We start from the raw sequence: 20,511 nt of genomic DNA on the forward strand, positions 1-20,511 counted from the left end.
AAAAAAGGACAAGAATTGAAAACCTAATACTAATATAACATTTCTTTAATGTGACTAAACATTGTGTAAACATTAAGCATGACTGGAAAAGCATGACTGTAAGCATTAAGTGTGACTGGAAAATTGTATTTTAAGTTCAGAAGCCCCACCTAAGCAGAGACTGTCATTTTGCTACTCTCCTGAACAGACAAGAGTACCACTAAGGAGTATGCAGTCAAAAAGATGAGATGAAAGGACAGGAAAACAAAGAAAACAGGATTAATTATCACAGACTAGCCATCTAAATCTTCAGACAAGCACTATTTTTTCTTTTTACTGGCTTTGTAAACTGCAGCATTATATACAGCCAGTCACTTCAGTCAGAGCATGAACACTGACATCTATACAAACAGAACCCCCAGTCCTCACCTTTTTATAGTTTTTGCTTGTTAACCCAGAAAAAAGCATGAATAGTGAATAATTACTGTCAGCCCAGACACTAGAAGAGATCAGTGTTCTATTTTAATACTGAACACCAGCTGAAATCAGTCAGATGCATCACTTTTAAACTGTTGAAGATTCAACACCAAAAAAAAAAAGACTTGCACTGAAGTACAGGATAGAATTAATATGCCAGATCCTGGATTGAGTTTTTAGTAGTGTAATTCTTTACACTTATGTGTCTACATTAAAAAAACCACTGAGAACACACAAGAAAATTTTAAATTATCTCAGTAAGACTTTACTAGTAAGTGAACAAACGTGCAAGATTGATTAAATTTAACTGTATTAATTTAGCAAATAATCTTACTAGCAGCAATCTAAATCAAAGCCCCTTAACTGAAAAGCTTAAGAAGGAATAAGCACTTTCTGGATTTCAAAGTTACCTGGCTTCTCTGCAAATAACATCAACAGTGATTAGAAAAAAAAAGCATTTTCACAGTACTTTTAAATTCTGTATTTAGTATTAGTAAGATTTAACAGAAAAGCTACGTAACGTTAATTAGAATTAACTCGTAAAAGCTTGGAAATACAGGAATATGACAAGCAAAGCAAGACTTGTTTTGCAAATTGACATTATTTGCAATTGTACACTGATAATTGGAGGGGAGGCGGCAGTTTATAACACAGGGAGAAAACAACCTATTTTTAATGCTCTCCTTTCTTGGGCTTTCTGAATGAGTAATTCCAGCATTACTTGTGACTGTATGTCAGACAGTGAGTGGTCATGCATTATTTCACCATTACTTTTCCAGCTTCACTTGAGGGTGGGTAAAATAAGTAAACATGCAAAAATAACTACCTAACAGGGCTCTTGTCTTTTCTGAAAGGACTTTTGCTTCTGGATCGTCGTCTGCTGTAAAGAGATTAACAACAAAATTACCAAAAAACTTCAAATATACTGGTCTTACTATAAAGAAAAGTATTAATGATGCAGTAAAAAATAGAGAAAACTCAGAAACCTTAATTTGATGCTGTGAGGCAGACCAATCTTCCCTCTGATGGCACTGTTGAATTTTGGACCAGAACTACGGCAAAAGCAAAGACAGACATTACTTACCAGAGTAACTGAATTCAAGATTTCCTGCCTGTACTCACAATACATTAACAGCATTCACCCACCCTTCCAGTTGAACTTGTAAACATTTTCCATTAGCACCGCCCATAGCATGCATAAGCTACGCACAACACTCTAAACCACCACGCATACAATATGCTTCCTGCTCAGGTTCATATGCATCGCAAAAGAACTCACAATATGCAGGATTCCGAGAAAGAACTGAAGCCAGAGCCAGACAGCATTTATGTATGCAGAGTACTCTGAACTACAGTTATTGCTGTAATCTTATTTATACATTTGTCCACATGCATATTCCACTGATGACAGCAAAGCAGTGCCCTTATTGCCTGGAATTCAGCCTCAATTTTGAGCAAAGTAGTGCTGGCAGAACTACTTGCTCAGGTATAACATCTTAAAACTGAAAGCTTCATGAGATTTAAGATGCAAGTGGAAACCCAAGTAGCTGCTTGCAGATACAAGCAAGGGAAAGATTATTGGAGATTCACTAGTCTTTGACTCAGCTACAACCACTACAAAGTGTTACATATATATTAATTAAGCTTCCTTTAAGTGAAGTTTTTAATGGAGATCAAAGCACAGAACCATTTAAGCCAGTAAACCTTATATAGTTATGCCACCACAAAAGGAATTCAATCTCTTGGCTGATTTTAATTTTAGTTCACTAGGCTTCGGAGAGGCTATTACAACAGAGAGTCAACTGACCATTCCCTCCACATTGAGGCAGTCCTCTTGCTAGTTATCGTGGCAGAGAGTAACAAACCGTGACGCAAGTAGTAAGATCCCTCCTATCATGTTCTCCCTGAACTTGATCTCCTTGTAGATCCAAGGCAAAGAACACCACCTGTTAACATTCTTCCTGTGTATCAACTGAACGGCAGGGGCCCTACTGCACAGACTGAATGCTAGGGGGTTTCAGCCTTTTCATCTGCACAGAATTGATTCTTTCTGCTGAGGCTATAAATTGATGTGAAGACACCCTGAAAGACACAGTGGTCTGAACACATTAAGTGGTCTTTCACTAAATCCATGTAGCCAGCCAGGTCTTCTTGCTACCCAGGGGAGCAGCAATGCTGACAGTTAAGCTCAGCATCCACAACAAGAAGGATGCCCATTCTAAACATGCCATGACACCGGAACAGGTGGAAGTCATAGGCTAAGATCCAAAACCATGCTGACCCACTTAGGGGAAGGAAAACATGGCTCTGTGTACCACTGGGGGGCGGGGAAGGGGGGAAGAATCAGTTTATAAGCTACTTGTTATGAGAAAATATGAAGAAAAAAACAGGCACATACTAGGTAGCATGGTGGATGAGAACAGCTGCTGACAACTGCCTTCAGTAAAATACTACAGCAGTTCCTACTCAAGTTCAATGAATGGCTGCTGGGAGCACCTATTCAGGTTCTCCAATGTCTACAACATACACTGCCAAAAGCTGCATCTGGAAACATCGACACTGCTTTTAGAGGTTCATCAGAAGAAATTACCCCTGTACCTTCACACCGTGTTGTCCATTTCAATTCATACACAGCATGACTAACTACAGGGAGCCTCATCTTCAGAATGCTAACATGCAGACCAACTAACCTATGGTTAACAATCAAGACCAGGACTTTTAAGCAAACACCAAAAAATGTTTTCTTATTACATACTTGCTCAAACCCAGTGGAAAAAACTGAGAAGATACAGAGTAAGTTTTCAAATAATGCATGACTTCTGAGAAAAGGAAAAAACCTCATCCATCTTCACATTTGACAAACAAGCAGTATCAGATTTACAGGACAGATAGGGAGGAACATTAAAAACCCCAGCAAGTAAAGGCATAACAGACCAAACAGGAAGGCCTCAGGAGCTGAGGCAATATGATGGCCTGAGTGAACTTCTGAAGATCTTTTTTCAACAGTATCTGACAGATGCATTTCTTTGCATTGTTCTACAGAGATCTGCTTGTAAAACCGTAAATCTCAGAAATTTTCTTTTCTCCTACTGCCTCTTCAAGAACTCTGCAGTTGTTCTCCAGATCCTGCTTCATGCATAATAGAAGCGCTGATTCACAAGCAATTAATCTTTATGTCTGGGGGTTACCTTCTTCATAAATCAAATGTATTAAGCCCCACATACAACAAAAGCACAGCTAGGTAAATATTTTCCTAAACCTGCATGATGCCACATAGCCCAAGAAAATAATCAGATGAGAAGACAACTAGTAAAAATTCAGCTTTCACATCTGTCATATCCAAGAGTCCAACTAAAGCATCTCATACGAGGTAAGCTTTGACCAACAAAATCCAAGAGATTCAGTGTTTGTATATGGACTATCTTCCCAGCAGCTTTGCCCAAGTTCTTGGCTCCAAAATAGCAAGCGTACAGTCTAAGTGACTTCTACTGTACATTAGGAGTAGCTGAGACTTGTCAGCCAGATGTCTAAGCAAGAATACATGGCCATGCCAAAGTGTTTTTGTTTGTTTTTTAAGAAGTCTTATAACTGTAAAACCCTTAAGCAGCAAGATAAGTAAAAAGAACACCATGGAAAAAGCACTGAATACTTGTGGTTTTACTCGGGTGGGTAGCCAAGTTACACCACAGCCACTCCCTCACTCCCCCTCCTCAAATGGGAGGCGGGAGAAAATATGATGCAAAGGGCTCAAGGGTTGAGATGAGGATGGGGATATCATTCAACAATTATTGTGATGGGCAAGAGACTCAGAGTAGGGAGACAGCAAGATTTATTGCCTATTACTAACAAGCTAGAGAAGTGAGGAACAAAGGAAAGAAACCAGAGACGCCTTCCCCCCCATCCGTCCTCTTCCACCTCCTCCCCCTGAGCAGTGCAGGGGGACAGGGGAAGGGGGGTTACAGTCAGTCTACAGCACTTTGTCTCTGCCCCTCCTTCTCAGTCACTCTGTCCCTGCTCCAACGCGGGGTCCCTCCCACGGGATGCTGTCCTTCCCAAACTAATCCTACCTGGGCTTCCCACAGGCAGCAGCGCTTCAAGAACTGCTTCAGATACAGGTTGCCCACAGGCAGCAGCTCCTGCCAGGTCACCTGCTCCTGCGTGGTCCCCTCTTCACAGGCTGCAGCTCCAGCATGTAATCTGCTCCTGTGGCGGCTCTCCCCAGGCCGCAGCCTCCTCCAGGCCACATCCACCTGCTCCACTGTGGCCTCTTCCACGGGCTGCAGCGTGGAGATCTGCTCCGCCATGGTACTCCATGGGCTGCAGGGGGACAGCCGCTTCACCATGGTCCTCGCCGCAGGGGAACTTCTCCTGCGCCTGGAGCACCTCCTGCCCTCCTTCTTCACTGACCTTGGTGTCTGCAGGGCTGTTTCTCACTCCTCCCTCCCTCCCAGCTGCTGTTCCTCAGCAGTTGTTTTTTTTTCCCCATCTTAAATATGCTCTCACAGAGGCACAAACAACATCGCTTACTGGCCCTGGCCAGCAGCGGGGCCCTTATCTAACGTGGGGCAGCTTCTGGATTCTTCTCGCAGAAGCCACCCCTATGGCCCCCCCGCTACCAAAACCTTGCCATGTAAACCCACTACAACACTCATCAATGAAAGCCAAATCACAATTTTGAAAAACTACAACATTTAGTGACTGTATCACACTTAAAGACAACAAATTCAAAGTCCTCACGTTCTTCATGCCACACTGTTCTCCTTTTCCTTCAGAATTATCTACACTAGACAGACGGCCACTCTCCAGCATTGCAGCATGACCATTGGCAGCAAGAACATCTTGTAGTTTAAAGATCAGAGGATTAAGAGTGAACAAACAATACAACCAGGAAGCATTTTGAACTAGATGCAGCAGCCAACACCACCTGCAGTAACACCAACTCAGAACTGTCTGAACTGCCCCACAAGGTGAGACTCCAGATGCGAATTCTCCATCCAGCAGGTGATATTTTAATTTCATTAGACATTCTGCTTGTCACTTATCCAACATGGATCTGATGGCACTGCTAATAGAGATTTTTTCCTCACATGGAAGCATCATTTTTGGTAGATCAAGAAAGGAAGCTCGTGATGCAGGAGGCTTCACCTCCAGAACTAATGACTTCCTAGAGGTCAGCATCCGCTACAGAGAACTTCAATGCAGAGCCTTTTTTTTTTTTTGTTCCAAAGGAGGTCCTTTTCTTTTGTATCTTCTGAACAAAACCTAGAATTTTGATGTCATCTTCGCACATCTATCATTTCAAAAGCATCATCCATGACCTACAGAGGAACTACAGCTAACTGCTGGCCACCCAACAGTCACTGCCAATGCCTCTGGGATGCAGGTAGTTAGTTGCCCTATACCTGTCTTCCACTGAGCTGATTTAGAAGTTGAATTCTACTTGGTTATTGAAGTAAAGAATGCGACATTGCCAAACCAGTAAGTATTCTAGCATCCCCCCCAGAGGATACTAGAATATCTGGTCTTTTTGTTCACTACCTTTCAATAGCAGAGAAATTGCCTGGAACAGCTAGGGAGGAATACCGTAAGAATGCAAAAGTCCTCTCATAATTGTATACCTTCCTTGTACAACACACCTGGATGCATCAAAATAGGCATGGGTTATTGTAGTAACATGCATACTTTCAACTTCTACCTAAGGGAAGGTATTTCGGAAGACAAGGATGCTGAAGCTCCTGAATTTCTCCTGGTGGAGAACTTGCACCCAGTGATGACAGGAAAAATAAAGAAAGCCCTTCCAACACAAACAGGAGAAGGCAGTGACTCCCAGCTAACTCACCAGAAGAGCAGCATTCTCCTTCATACACCACCACATGAGAAATAAGAGGACTGGCAGGCCCCACCAGAAAGAAAGGCAAGAGATCTTGACTGGGGCTCCTCTGTTTATAAGGCAGTCTGGAGCCTCAACAGTGCCACACTCCAGCTAGCTCCTGTAATTTTGCAGGCACCAAAAAGCCACAGAACACAAGCTAACTGTGCATCGCTGCAATCTTTGGAGCTGAAGCCCAGAGCTCCAGAAGTCCTGATACCAAAGACGCATACCCAGGCTGAAACACAGAGCAGGGCTGATCAGTACACAGGACTGATGAAATCACAGGAAATGCCACGCACAGCCTGCAGACACGGTATATTTGCGGTATGAAAACACCAACATGTAGGTGGCTTAGTGCCAAATGAGACCCTGAGACCTCCAGCATTTTTGTCTGCATTCCCAGAGTACTGACAGGAATATTAAATTCAGATAAAAAGAAAAACTAGTAAGAGGAATGGGATATGTCACTGTCCTCCTCTTTTTCTTTCCATATTTATTGAACCAACTTCAACCTCTCACTCCCTTTCTTGAGGCAATTAGCAACCAATATAGAAAGAGAGACTTTAAGCTCTCACATCGTACACTGAGGCAAGCCACATGCAATTTGACATAAGTAACCTACTAGGGACTTCTATAGCGGCCTCTGAATCTGCGGTCTCTACTTCTAGAACGACTGCGTCTGCGTTCTTTGCTTCTGCTCCGTTTCCTTTCCCGACTTCTGCTCTTTTTTCTTTCCCGGTCTCGGCTCCGCTTGCGTTCCTTGCTTCGGCTCCTCTTTCTGTCATGACTTCGACTTCGGCTCTTGCTCTTTTTTCTCCTGAGAAGGGGAAAAAAAAAAAAAAAAAAAGCAACTCTGGTTACAAATGCAGCTCAGTATCATCAGTTCCATTATTTATGTACATACTACAGCTCCTCTAACAGAATGCTAGAGACATTAATATGAAAAAGTTGCTACTTCTTGGTATTTGTATCAATCTTTTAGTTAAATGGGTGGTTAAGCACATCAGAAACCTTTTAAAATTCATCATAAGCAAGATAAAGTGCTCTGAAGCACTTTTGTTCAATTTATTTTTGTAATCAAAGCATGCTTACAGTTAGAGTAACAGGACTGAAAAACTATTTCATGTATTAGAACTAGTGCATACTAAATGCAGTACTTCTTGTGTCATCTCTCAAAGATTTTAAATACACCACCACGAAGCTAAGAATAACTCGGTATTTTTATAGCAAAGTACAACAAAACACAAGAAAAAAACAGTGAGGAAAAGGAAGGCTGTTTTCTTCTGATACTATCTGCCACCAATTTTAACATGCTGCCTAGGAGTTTCGCTTCTGCTTTAAGATTCCTACTTGCTACTCCACTCCTTGCTAAGCCACTTGCTTTTCTACATCTGTGGCTCTTACAGGTTTGGTGCATACCTTTAAGTCAATTGTATCTCATATTTGAGAATCAATGAGCCACTGTTTCATTCTTGCATAGTACATTTGGATTATCCGTGGATTTTTTTTTTCCTATCTCAGTCTCAGCCTGCAAAAATTTACCATCTCCCACTTTTTTTTTTTTTTTTTTTTTTTAAGATATCTACATATGTGTAATCCACTTCAAACAGACAATCAAGCAATTACTTTAGACCATCCAACTAAGCTTTGGGAATACTCAAATTTGCTGCAACCCTTTTGAAATTCAAAACTTTTTTTGCTACTTATTTTACCCCCTGCTTTTACGCCTTCTGTTTACATACAAAATCTTTTTTCTAAAGTGGTCAGTCATACACCTAAAGTCTTTGCATGTACCCCCACCTCTTCTTCAAAAGAAAGTTCTTTGCTCTTACTTTCTATTGCCATCTATAAACTACGACTCCTAGTTAGGTTCAGTTACTACAGTAAAAATCTCTCAGTTCCCACATATAACTGAGCCCTATCATCATTAGCAGCTTTTGTTCTCTAATCTCTACCTAGGAAGCCCCACTACAACTGTCTTAGTAATTATCCCTCAAGAGAAACTTTGTGATTTGGTCATTTGGTTTTAAGAACTAGAAGATGGCCATAATAAAGTGAAATATTCAGGTGTTTCAATACTTGTTGATTCCTTCACAACACCCTAATAGTTTCTCTGTTACTTTTGTACAGAGAAATTGCAGCATCAAAACCCAGTACTCAGAATCCTTTTGACACCACCCTGACAATTGGAATGATCTGCATCACTGTCACTTAACCGCACTTCCTACTGTAATATAATATAGGACAGCGTTAGAGGTGTAGTCTCTCTCCTAAGATCCACCACTTACCATTATCTCCTTAAATCACAGAATGGCTTGGGTTGGAAGGGACCTTAAAGTACATCTAGCTCCAACCCCTGTGGCATAGACAGGGACACCACCCACTAGATCAGGTTGGCCAGGGCCTCATCTAATCTGGCCGTGAACACACCCAGGGATGGGGCATCCACAATTTCTCTGGGCAACCTGTTTCAGTGCCTCACCAACCTCTGAGCAAAGAAGTTCAATCATCTACTCTCATATCATCACAGTTCCCCAAAATACCACCTGGAGCTCAATGTACTCTATCTGTAGCTCAATATACTGAGCAACACCATAACTAGTAATTACAGCTAGACTTCAGTAAGAAGTAACCAGCCATTCACTATCCCACTGTGAGTTGAACCTTGTTTGCATGCTAGGCTCCTAACAGCCAAGATTCTCAAAAAGATTTGTGTTCTGCCTTTCAAACATAATTAAATTGGATAGACAGTACAGACACATAGTAAAATTGTAGAGAAACTAAAGGGATTAAGAATCTAACATAAATGTAGTATTACTTGATCACTATTGCTGAAAGCTGAAATTAATGTTCATCTGTATGTAATGTTCATTTTTAGCTGTTGATGTTTGGCATTTACAAAATGTTGTTGTTTATTTTTTCAAGATTTAAGTGAAAAACAGCATTAGAAAAATCACAACTCTGGAACAAAAAGCTCCACACATCACACAACTGCAATACAGTAAGTTAGTAATTACTCCAAAACCGAAACAAGGGTACACCACAGGATCAACATTTTTGAACACGCACATGGGTACTATCAGGAAAGCTGAAAGGTGAAACTGCACACAAAACAGACTACAAGACTAACAGTATCAAAGCACCTGAACTTTCTTCTGTTTCAGAATGATGTAACCTTTTTTGACCTGAACTTAATTTACTCTTTGTCTCAATTAAAAACAAACTCAGAGTGCACAGGACCAAGCTGAAAATGGAACTGTGGACACAAAGAAAACAAATGCCATCACTTTAATCTCCGAGAGGCTACGAGCTGAAATACATTCTAGCATTCACCTCATCTACCACAAACCCAGGTCAGAACCAATTCCAAAATTCGGGAAACACTATTTTTCTTTTGATCTCAGTTTATATTTTGGGGCTAGTCATTTAAACAAAAGCAGGCTTTTGCATGTCAGCTATATACGCATTCTGAAGTGATAAAAATTCCAAACAAAAATATTGGTAGGAGCTGATTTTGACGGGGTTCCAGGGGGTCTCAGTATTTAACATGAGAACGATGTTCACAGCATAAGTCTGATGTTGGTATTCCAACCCTGGAATTAAGTCACTGACCAGTTAAGAATGGCACACTTCAGAAATGCTTCCTAAGGAATGTGTGCATATAGTCTGGTTCCTTAAAAAAGTTTTAGTGTGATTTAAAAAAAACTGGATTACAAATAAAGAAAACACTTAAAACAGCTGTTACACAAATTAATAAATCAAGGACTAAATACTCAATTGGGAATGTGAACAGTAGTGAGAATATAGGGGAGGGGAGGGAAACGAGTGTGAAACAACGCAGCAAGTTTGCTGATGACACTAAACTGGGAGGAGTGGCTGACACACCAGAAGGCTTTGTTGCCATCCAGCAGGACCTGGAGAGGTTGGAGAATTGGGTGGGGAGAAACTTCATGAAGTATAAAGAGGGCAAGTGTAGAGTCCTGTGTCTGGGCAAGAACAACCCCAGACACCGGTATAAGCTGGGGACTGCCCTGCTGCAAAGCAGCAAAGGGGTGAGGGACCTGGGGGTCCTGGTGGACAGCCGGATGACCATGAGCCAGCCCTGTGCCCTTGTGGCCAAGAAGGCCGGTGGCCTCCTGGGGTGTATCAGAAGGGCTGTGGTTAGTAGGTCGAGAGAGGTTCTCCCCCCCCACTCTGCCCTGGTGAGACCACATCTGGAATATTGCGTCCAGCTCTGGACCCCTCAGTTCAAGGACAGGGAACTGCTTGAGAGAGCCCAGCTCAGAGCCACGAGGATGATTAAGGGAGTGAAACATCTCCCTTACGGGGAGAGGCTGAGGGAGCTGGGTCTCTTTAGCTTGGAGGAGACTGAGGGGTGACCTCATTAATGCCTATAAATATGTAAAGGGTGAGTGTCAGGAGGATGGAGCCAGGCTCTTCTCAGTAACATCCAATGACAGGACAAGGGGCAATGGGTGCAAGCTGGAACATAGGAGGTTCCACTTAAATATGAGACAAAACTTTTTCACATTGAGGGTGACAGAGCACTGGAACAGGCTGCCCAGGGGGGTTGTGGAGTCTCCTCTGGAGAATTTCAAAACCCGCTTGGACGCGTTCCCGTGTGACCTGATCTAGGTGTTCCTGCTCCAGCAGGGGATTGGACTAGATGATCTTTCAAGGTCCCTTCCAATCCTTAATATTCTGTGATTCTGCGACTAAACCTTTCAAGAAAGCAACGGCATCTTTAAATGGTTTGGACTGTTCTAAATTGCTTAAAATTTCACACCAAATAATTCTTAAAGTGCAAACTTCACTGCACTGCTAAAACAAACAAAAAAGAATCAAGAGATGAATCATGCTGAACCTACCAAGTCTGTATTTTTATCTGATGCTAAAACAATAAGTGTTTCCACAGATTTGATGACATCACTGACAAGGGTGTAACTATATTTGTAAAAGAAGAAAATTTCATAATTTCTGCAACTGCAGTAAATGCAAATATCAAGCTATTCCAATTTATTTCCTTGTACATTAATGACATGCATTCAAAAGTTTGTGTTTTTTTTGTTTTTGTTTTTTTTTAGAAAAAACAGTTCCCTCCCCCAAAAGCAAAGTATGGGAAAATACTTACTTCTTGCTTCGTTCTTCGTGGCCATTGGCACTGCTCAATTTGTTCTCATCCTAAGCAGGGTTGATAGAAGAACATCGTGAGGACGAAGCGGAAACATTTCAAGTGGTCAAAGGGTAATGGGAATAGGAATAAGAAAATACAAAACAAAAATTTTAATACTAAATTACTTGTTTACAGTTTAATGTGGAAAGATTTAGATAATTTAGGTAGCCATGTTTAACCACTTTGCTGCTTAATTTTAAGTCATACAATTATAAAATGCAAAACTTACATCATTTAAAAGTGTATATTAAATTGTAGATACTTCCTTACATGGTTTAGAGACTAAGTTATCCTGTAGAATTCAGCACTCAAGTGGTTAAAAGTTATTTCTATAAAATGTAAGAGGAAGTTTAAGGTTTGCGTGCCCCTCAGATCAGCACCAAGGCTATATCTCTGCCTAAGCCCCAGTGGCTATGCTAGCAGCCAGCCACTATCGATTTCCTGTGACCGATGCCATTCCCGAGATCTTCACTCATTTTCGTTGAAGGGTTGTAAGAGCTTGATGCCACCTCTGTCACACATCTCGCCCTGAAGCAAACAGGGATTCACACTGCTTTAGTAACGTCGACTCCCAAGAAAGTCATCAATAATCCACCAGTCCAGCCTAAACATTCCCTATTTCCATACCTGTTTACATGGAAAATATCCATGTTAAACCAGGACACAAGAATTTTAACATAACAATTTACAAATTACTCTTCAAGATTTTATGTAACTACTAAGTATTACATAAACTAAATATACCATTTAAAACTTACAAATGCTCATCCAAAATTCATGAGATGGTTGTAAGAAACACTGCAGAATAGGCTAACAATAGCTGCTATATAGTTTATAAACTTGCTTTACAATTTAATCACAATGGTTACATCAGAAGAACAATTACTAAATGGCTTAAACTTTATATACATTACTTGTGAAACCAGTGCTAAAGCATGCATGATGTTAACACTTTACTACCATTTGGTGAAAAACAAAAAAGACAGTATTCATTCACTGCTGGTTTGGGTAAGAGACGTCACTACACTAATCAATAAAAAAATTTGCATCAAAATTGACATTTCCTAATTGAACAACTAGGACAGAAGAATACAAGAGCTTTTTTTTTTTTTTTTAAATGACACCGCAGACTGTGATACTGTCTTTTACTTGCTAAGAATGTTCTATTCAGGGATCCAAGAATTTAGGTAAATTCGTCCACTCAGCAATTGATTTCCACCTGCTCTGTTAAAAGATTAACCATCACCAGTCTTCTGCATTAAGAGCAAGTCTCACTCTTCTTGCACTGAGCAGACCGTTCAAATATTTACTTGCCATGGGACTGGTGAAAAGGTTATTCTTGGAACCCTGCTGTTTTCCCAAACCACTGCATTCACCTTGTTGCTATACCAAACTGGACCTGGCAATTTTAGGAGAGGTTTTTGATTTCTTGGTTTTCTTTTTTTTTGGTTTATTTGTTTGGGTTTTTTGTTTTTGGGTTGGTTGTTTTTTGTTTGGTTGGTTGGTTTTTGTTTTGTTTTTAAACCTAGGGGACCACGGTACAGCGATACGTCACTCAATTACTACCTTATGATTGACAGTTCACACTGGAATCAAAGGTGAATTCATGGGAGTAGAGGTGAGATATCGTTAGGCAAGTCTACAAAGAGAGATAGATGGGCATTTATTCATCACGCTGAAGTGAAACTACTGCACAATATAATTACATTAACAGCATATATTTACTTGCAAGTTACATGTAATGCATCTCCAGTAAGATAAATCATGAGGGCTCCAGGGATGTTAGTTTACAGTTCAGCAGTAGTTTCATGTATAATGCTAAATTAAGGTAAGCAGGACCTCACCGGCACATTTTTCTCACCTTCTTGTAAGGAGCTTCAAGCATTGCTTCAATATCAATATCATCAGCCATTTTTCAGGACACCTGAAAGAAAAAGTAAAATCCAGCTGAGAGGGTAAACACCTTTGTGCTTTATATTCCAAAAGCCTCTGCTTAACAGGCCATCACTGCATCAGCACAAATTCACACGGCATTGTCTCCGAAGACATTTCCAACAGGAACTGGAATGAAGCTTGCCCAGTGAGATGTTAAAGAATGTGACACAAAGCACCAACCAATTACAGCTGTGAACAACAAAAATGCTATCAAACACAATTAGCAAGTAGAAACCCCTGAGGTATTCCACCTGTTTCTTCCAAAACAAAGAGCAAGGATAATTTACGATGCAGAAACGTGGGTCTAGTGGACATCTTAAGACATACTAGAGCCTGACCAAAGGACTACCCAAGAGAGACACGTAAAGAACAAATGTTCAGGCAAACCTGTTTACAGTTTCCTTGCATTTGCTACCATCACACTTACTAGTCTGAAGACTTAGATTTCCTTTAAGAAATCTGACCTCCTGCACAGTGCAGGCCACAGAAGAAACCTGTGATTCAAGCATTAACAAAAGCATACACAAGATCCATCCAGTCTTGAATTTCATGTTTAAAAAAAAAAAAACACCATGCCCTGTAATACCTGTCACCTCAGACTACTTTTCAACTTCAACTTCTTAATATCATTTTGTGTTTATTATACTCTGAATCCCATTGACATTAGATTCTCTTTCCCTATGCGGGTACACTAGTAAGAGCCTCCCGGAGATCTCTGTAGAGAAGTAGAGACTCAACATCCTCTCACCTCCTACTAGAACAGCTTCATTCTTTTCCTTTCTAAAACTAAGGCCAGGCCTCCAGATCTGAGTCAGACAACCCAAGATTGAGGATCTTCTTCCATGCGCGCCATATTTTTTTTTTTTTTTTTTCCAAACTGGGTTAATTCCTGCACCTTGGTTACACATACTGCTGTAAAAACCATGCTTGCAAGCCACTTGCCCAGTATAATGAAATGGCTCCAAATTTCCAAGATACTTTAAACTGTTCACCCATAACCTCAGAACTGAGGTTATTATACCAGAGCTGTACTACATTTAAGGATCAAGTTACTCTTCCCCATTAGTACATCAAAGAATAAAACACAATCCTTTAGCGATATCAGAGCACTGAAGTTCATACTCAGTTGCTTAACTAATAAGGCACAGTAACCTCATTTTCAAGTTATTACCTCTTGTGCTATAGTGCCATCACTTACAAGTACGGCTATCCTTCATTTACATTTAACAGCTCTGTATCACTTTTTACCAGTGTATTTACATGTAGCTTTCCAAATCCTGTAGATATACACATATGGATAAATTCACTACTACTCTGCCAATACTTGGTACGAACAAGTACATCAGTATGATTTAGGAGCACCAAAGAGCACCAGGCCTAACCCTGGTTTCTACAAGAAACAATCCTCACCAATGGCAACTCCCACCCATAACTACTTTTCCATACGTGCAGTTGAGCTAGCATATCCAGCTGTACCTGGGATGTAATTCCTCATCCTGAAGGGGGAATGACCAGGGGGAGCATGGGGGACAAAATAGGGAGAGCCAAATCATGAACAGCACAAAAAAGTGAATCAGGAATGACTATTACTGTGCTCACCCAAATAAGAGTGAGTGAACTATCGTTCGGGTGGGTTCAAAACAAAGGTCCTCATTCACAAGGAATTCAGCCATGGAACTCACTGTCCCAGAGTGTTGTAGTTGCAAACAAAAAAAACACATGCAGCCTTCGAAACAAAACAAAAAAAACATACACAGAAGTTTACAGAAAAGGCTTTTCATTAAACAAAGACCCTCCTTGTGACCTTGACACAACTAGCTGATGACTAAGTGATACTCCTCTCTCTAATTGTCCTGTGTTTCTTTCTTTCTTGGCCACTTGCTGTTAGCCCCTATCACAGACAAGATACCAGATTAGGTAGACCTTTGCTCTCACCCTATGCAATCTATATACTCCGTACTCAATGCAAAACACTTTTGTTGGTATAACACAAAACTTTCATCAATGCATCCATTCTGTTTATGTAACAGACCTATCGACTTTGTAACTCTAGCTAAAAATCACGATGTGCACAGTTTTCTATTAAAACTCACAAATAAGAGTACATGCATTTTAAATGAATAAAAAAATCGTAATTTCCAAATATCTTTCATTAAACACTGAAGGAGCTCAAAATAGTTCTTAAAAAGCCTTTCCTCTTCCTCCAAAACAAAAACAACACACCTTTATATGCTTGATGTCTCTGCAGAAAAGAAACCAGCAAACAAGGAATGAATTATACTTGAATCTTTCTGGGTTAACAGAAAGCCTAAACAGACATGAAATTTACTGCTACTAATCTTGTCAGTATTTCACATGGCAATTACATCCTATTTGAAGCTCTTGTTATGTATCAACACAGCTAAACCGACAACTCTACTGTTGTTTTACAAAGAGCCTTCTGGAAAAGATCAGGAAAGGTTACAAAGAACTTCAGCTGTACAGGTGACAGCACAGCTTTCTGCTACACACATCCCTCTACTCAACACGTTCCCACCCCGGAATTCTCCCCCTGCTTCCTGTGGCACCAAACCCCAACGAAACCAAGTTCGGGTTCTCAGCTACACCTGCCCCGCTCTGACGGCTCCGCCGTGCGGGACACCGGCCGGAGACCTTTGCTCTCCTGCCGATCCAGCCCAAGCCTCCACCGGCGCCACCCGGGCCCTGCCGCCCCCGGCCGTTCGCCCCTATCCGCGGCCCCGCGCCGCTCCCCACGCCTGAGGGGCCCCGGGCCAGCTCCGCTCCTCCCCGCCGCCGGCTCCAGCGACGGCAGGGCCGGAGCCCCGTGCGGGCCAGGGCTGGTCACTCCGCACAGCGCCATCGTGGGGGGACTCGGGGAGGGACAAGGCGGCGGCGGGGCCAGCCGGACCCGCCCGCTACGTGGCCGTAGGAACAGCCAAAGCCCACACGACCAGGCCGCGGGGCTCGGGGCGGGGGCAGGCCGGGCGCCGCCCGCTCCGGCTCCGTGAAGGCGCAGGGCGGACACGGGCAGGGGACGCGGCGGCAGCCCCTGGCGGCGGGGCGCGGAGCCACCCGGCCGGGGCGAGGCGCCCACGGCGGCGGGAGGGGCCCGGGCCTCCCGGCTGCCCGCGGGCCCGGGCCGCGGCGCACCCCCCCCCCCCCCGGCCAGGCCGCGGCTCTTCCGGCGCCAGGGCCCGGCCCCGGCCCAGCAGTTACCTGCGCCGCGGGCAGATGCGGTCCTCGTTCGGGCGTCCGGGGCCCGGCGGCGGCGGCTCCCGGTTCCGGCGCTGGCTGCGTTGAAGGTGGGGGATGGGCCCGAGCGATCGGGAGCCCTCTCCGGGCAGCCGGGGGTCAGGCGGACAGCGCCGCTCAGCCAGCCGCGGGGCGGCAGGCGGCGAGGGGCGGCGCGACCGTGGCGGGCAGTCCCCAGACCCGGGCTGGGCCCCGGCTCCGGCCGCGGCGGCTGCTCCCTGAAATGGCGCCCGCCGCGTCTCGCTGCTCGTAGGCTCCGCGAGCGGCACGGGGGCGCCCAGCGCCCGGCGCAGGGGCTCTCGCGAGACCCAAGGGCCGGGCCGGGCCCCGCACCCGCCGCGCCTCGCGAGACAGCGCAGACGGAAGACGTCACTCAACCGCTCGCGAGGCCTGGGCGGGGGGGGGGTTCGCTCGTCCCTTTCCTCACCTTGGCTCTCGCGAGAGCTCCGCGAGGTCGGGGGTGGCCCGCGGGCGCTGAGCGCTGCGCCGCCATTTTACCCCTCGCCTCAGCACCTGCTGGAGGCGTCTGCCGCGCCGCGGCCCCCCGGGCGTTCTTCGGCACCCTGCGGTCCCTGCCGGGTCTCCGAACCCTGGAAGGGTTGGAGTTGCTACTGCTGGCAGCCCTTGCGATTTTCATAGAGGCTTTTTTTTTCCTTTTTTTTTTCTTTTTTTTTTCTTTTTAAGCGGAGTAGGCTCGCTGGCACCCTGCAGCCGAGCAGTACCTGGTGGGTCAGGAGGGTACCAGGTGCCTCTTGAGTTAAATGTAACCGTCTTTGTTTATTCATCAGTATGTGTGCAGGCCGTGTACTGGTTGCTGTGGGCTTGGAGTCCCAGCTTCTTTTGGGGCTGTGGTTCAGGAGCACCCATGCCCTTAATCCGGTAGGACGCTCCTGGGAGGTCTAGTACTAAGCTCCCTGTGAGAGGCATCCTGTCACAGTCCTTTGTCTTTTTGTATGTTTGGGGCAACTGCTACTTCCCCTGGGTTTTCTTCTGTCACGCGTCGCCTCTCTCCTTGCTAGCACCATTTGGAAATAAAATTTTATTACTGTAGGAGTCTCTCCACTGTGCCTGTGTAGTTTTCCCTCCCACAGGCTGAGAACTTCATTTGTGTGTGCATGTGGATTGTGCAGAAGCCCAGCAGCTCATGCCAGTTACATGAGGATGCTTATTGAGCGACTGGGTTTTAGAAAGGATTCCAAAGTGTTCCTCGTGGTCCCTTTTGAATTCAGGTTATGGACAAGCTTTCTTATAGGGCTTTTAGTTAAAGTAACTGAAAATGAAAACCTTGTAAGATGGGGAGAAGAGAAGGGAACTGTCCAAACTTAAGTGCACCCAGGAGAGGGGAAACAAGCAGGGCACCTGTAAGGCCAGCTCGGGCTGTGAGAGGACAATTTTAGGCAGTAAGGCAGTGGTAGGTCTGGTCATCCATCCACCAGAGAAGAAACTGACCAGTGATCAATGCACAGCTTTGATGGTCTCTCACTTTGGAGTCTCTGAATCAACAGAACGTGTGTCTGCTGTCAGCTGGCAGAGGCTTTCTTGGCATTGTTGCAGCCATACGCTGATGTATTGTCCAGATCGGGTGTATTTGCTGTGGGAAGTGTTATTTTTCATTTTTAAGCACCTTGTAACCACAAGCGGTATTCTAGACTTTTATCTCCAAAAGCTGCATTGACTCATGAAGTCCTTAATGCACTGCACAGTTCGTGGAATATAAAGAGTGTTTGCCAGAAACAATGCATCCTGTGTAGGTAAGCCATTTAACATCAATGTCTAAATTTCTACCCACATCTTACATCAAACAACTTTACGATTGCTGTAAAAGAAAGCTAACACCTTTCTTAAGATCCCAGTCAATCCTCAGGCTAAAAGTCCCAGTAACAAGTGAGAACGTTGCTAAGGATGTTAGGCCAGGGGAAGAAGGTTTGTTGCCTTTTCAACAAGTGAAAATAATTGATCTGTGGTGACAAACACACAACATGTGTAAGCTGTGCTCAGCTTAGGAAGCCCCTGAGCTGTGGGTGTTGTTGGAGCCTGGGAGCACAGGAGGATGCACCCTCTGTGCTTACATTGCTGACATTCTTTCTTCTTGTCTCTGATGAAATAAGTGATGGTCAGGGATAGTGCTAAAGATCAGATGTTTCAAGCTTGTTGTTTATTGTAGTAAACTAGGTCACATTTGGGGCAGGAAGTTGAGGTGGTCTGCGTTCCTGTCATGGCTGGCTCTTCTGGTGGAACAGCTTCTGGAAGCTATGGGATGCCAGTGTCTGAGGGCCTTTTAGCTGCTACAGACCCACGTGCAACTTTAGTCATGAGTGACCTGGCCTGCTGTGGCAGCGCTCGGCCCGAGCCCCTGCTGTTGCTGGGTACAGTTTGCAAGCACCTTCAAACTCAGTGGTTTAACTTGGAAAGTCCTTGAGAAATAAAACCTGCTTGCTTCAGTAACAGTGTTCTGTTTCATCTCGGAGCCCACAAAACCATTTGTTTTTGTCTCGGAGCCCATTTGTATTTAAACTTAGTTTAATAATATGCAGTAAGTTTGGGCCAATTCTTCAACATGGAAAAGATAAAATTGAATGGGTTTCCTACTGAAGTCAGCACGAGATAAGCAATAATGGGTGGATTTTTTGTCCTATGAATATGAAACAAAAAAGTTTTAAACTTTGTCTCCTGAAAATCTAATTTCTCTGTAGTGCACAGACCTATTTAAACCAATTAAGGGCTTAAACCCATAGATTCCAAATCAAAATGTGTTTTATCAAGGTGGTGGCCGAATTCTGCAGGGTGCTGGGCATGGTTGCTCTGACCCTATGTTGGTTCACCTCCAGAGCTGACAGAAAGCCACGGGGAAGCTTTCAGCGAGATATATCATAGCAGAAGTGTTCCTGGTTAAGGGACAGGGCTTGACCCGTAGGAGAGGCTTGCCCTCATTCCAGTGTGGGGTGTTGCAGGACAGGCTGTGCTGGCATCACCGTCCCAAGGGTTTCCTCATCGGTGACACTGCTACGGACAACAGGGTGCTACCGACGCTGCCGTGAGAGCCTGCGGAGGGTTCGGAGTGGGAGCGGAAGTCGTTCGTTTTGTCCAGTGCTGTGGACGGTGAGACCGACCTTGCAGATTTAAAAAAATAAAATAAAAAATGAAATAAGCACGGAGGGGCTAAAAACAGTTGCGCCTTCCCACACCGGGAGTCGAACCCGGGCCGCCTGGGTGAAAACCAGGAATCCTAACCGCTAGACCATGTGGGACTGCCTGGTTGGTGGCGCTGCCGCCGCGCCCCGTCCCTGCGCTGCGCTGCCCGCCCGCCCGCCCGCGCCGCCCTCTGGCGGCCGCCAGTGGAGCTGCGGCCGGCCCGGCGGGGCCCCCAGAACCCTGCGCCTCAGGCAAAAGGCGGGGGTGGAAGGTGGCAAAACCGAGGTCCAGAAACTGGGTGATGAGCACAAAGGTGTGCCTGGTTCCGTAGAAGTTAGAGCAACGCTTGGCTCGCTCACCTCATCGGACCAGGATCGTGCAAGTCCCCCAGCACGTGGAAAGGTGTCACGGAGCAGATGTGGTGCATTGACCCTGGGTGTTGCGGAAGCTCCATTGCTCACTCCCACCCACGCAGTAGGATGAGAGAGGGAATCAGAAGGGCAAAAGCCAGAAAAATTCATGGGCTGAGATAAAGACAGTTTAGTAAGCGAAGCAAAGCTAGACGTGTGAGCAAAGCAAAATAAGGAATTCATTCACTACTTCCCGTGGCAGGTGGATATCCAGCCACTTCCTGGGAAGCAGGATCTCAGCACGCATAACAGGTACTCAAGAAGACAAACACTATAACCAC

General features: G+C 44.3%; 1 protein-coding gene and 1 non-coding gene across 4 annotated transcripts in view; both read right to left on the reverse strand.

The window, feature by feature from the left end:
• RBM39 (RNA binding motif protein 39) overlaps positions 1–17,022 on the reverse strand; it is a 33,883-nt gene extending 16,861 nt beyond the window's left edge. Inside the window, exons 1-7 of one of the 3 annotated variants that reach the window (XM_035548261.2) lie at positions 16,653–16,666; positions 13,363–13,425; positions 13,068–13,140; positions 11,460–11,509; positions 6,951–7,145; positions 1,443–1,508; positions 1,283–1,336 (exon numbers count right to left, since the gene is read on the reverse strand). Coding sequence is in view for 2 of the 3 variants with exons in the window: in XM_035548259.2 (XP_035404152.1) it covers positions 1,283–1,336; positions 1,443–1,508; positions 6,951–7,145; positions 11,460–11,509; positions 13,363–13,413 (416 nt within the window). In the remaining variant the exon portion in view is untranslated. Of the gene's footprint in view, positions 1–1,282; positions 1,337–1,442; positions 1,509–6,950; positions 7,146–11,459; positions 11,510–13,067; positions 13,141–13,362; positions 13,426–16,652 lie in introns of all 3 variants that reach the window. The other 2 variants (XM_035548259.2, XM_035548260.2) reach the window with 2 other exon arrangements.
• A 2,842-nt stretch (positions 17,023–19,864) lies between these two features.
• On the reverse strand, positions 19,865–19,936 carry TRNAE-UUC (transfer RNA glutamic acid (anticodon UUC)). Its single transcript has one exon. It is a non-coding gene; the product is annotated as a tRNA-Glu (tRNA).
• Positions 19,937–20,511: the final 575 nt, after the last annotated feature.

Source organism: Cygnus atratus, chromosome 16 (genome assembly GCF_013377495.2).
Source record: "Cygnus atratus isolate AKBS03 ecotype Queensland, Australia chromosome 16, CAtr_DNAZoo_HiC_assembly, whole genome shotgun sequence".
Classification (NCBI taxonomy): domain Eukaryota; kingdom Metazoa; phylum Chordata; class Aves; order Anseriformes; family Anatidae; genus Cygnus; species Cygnus atratus.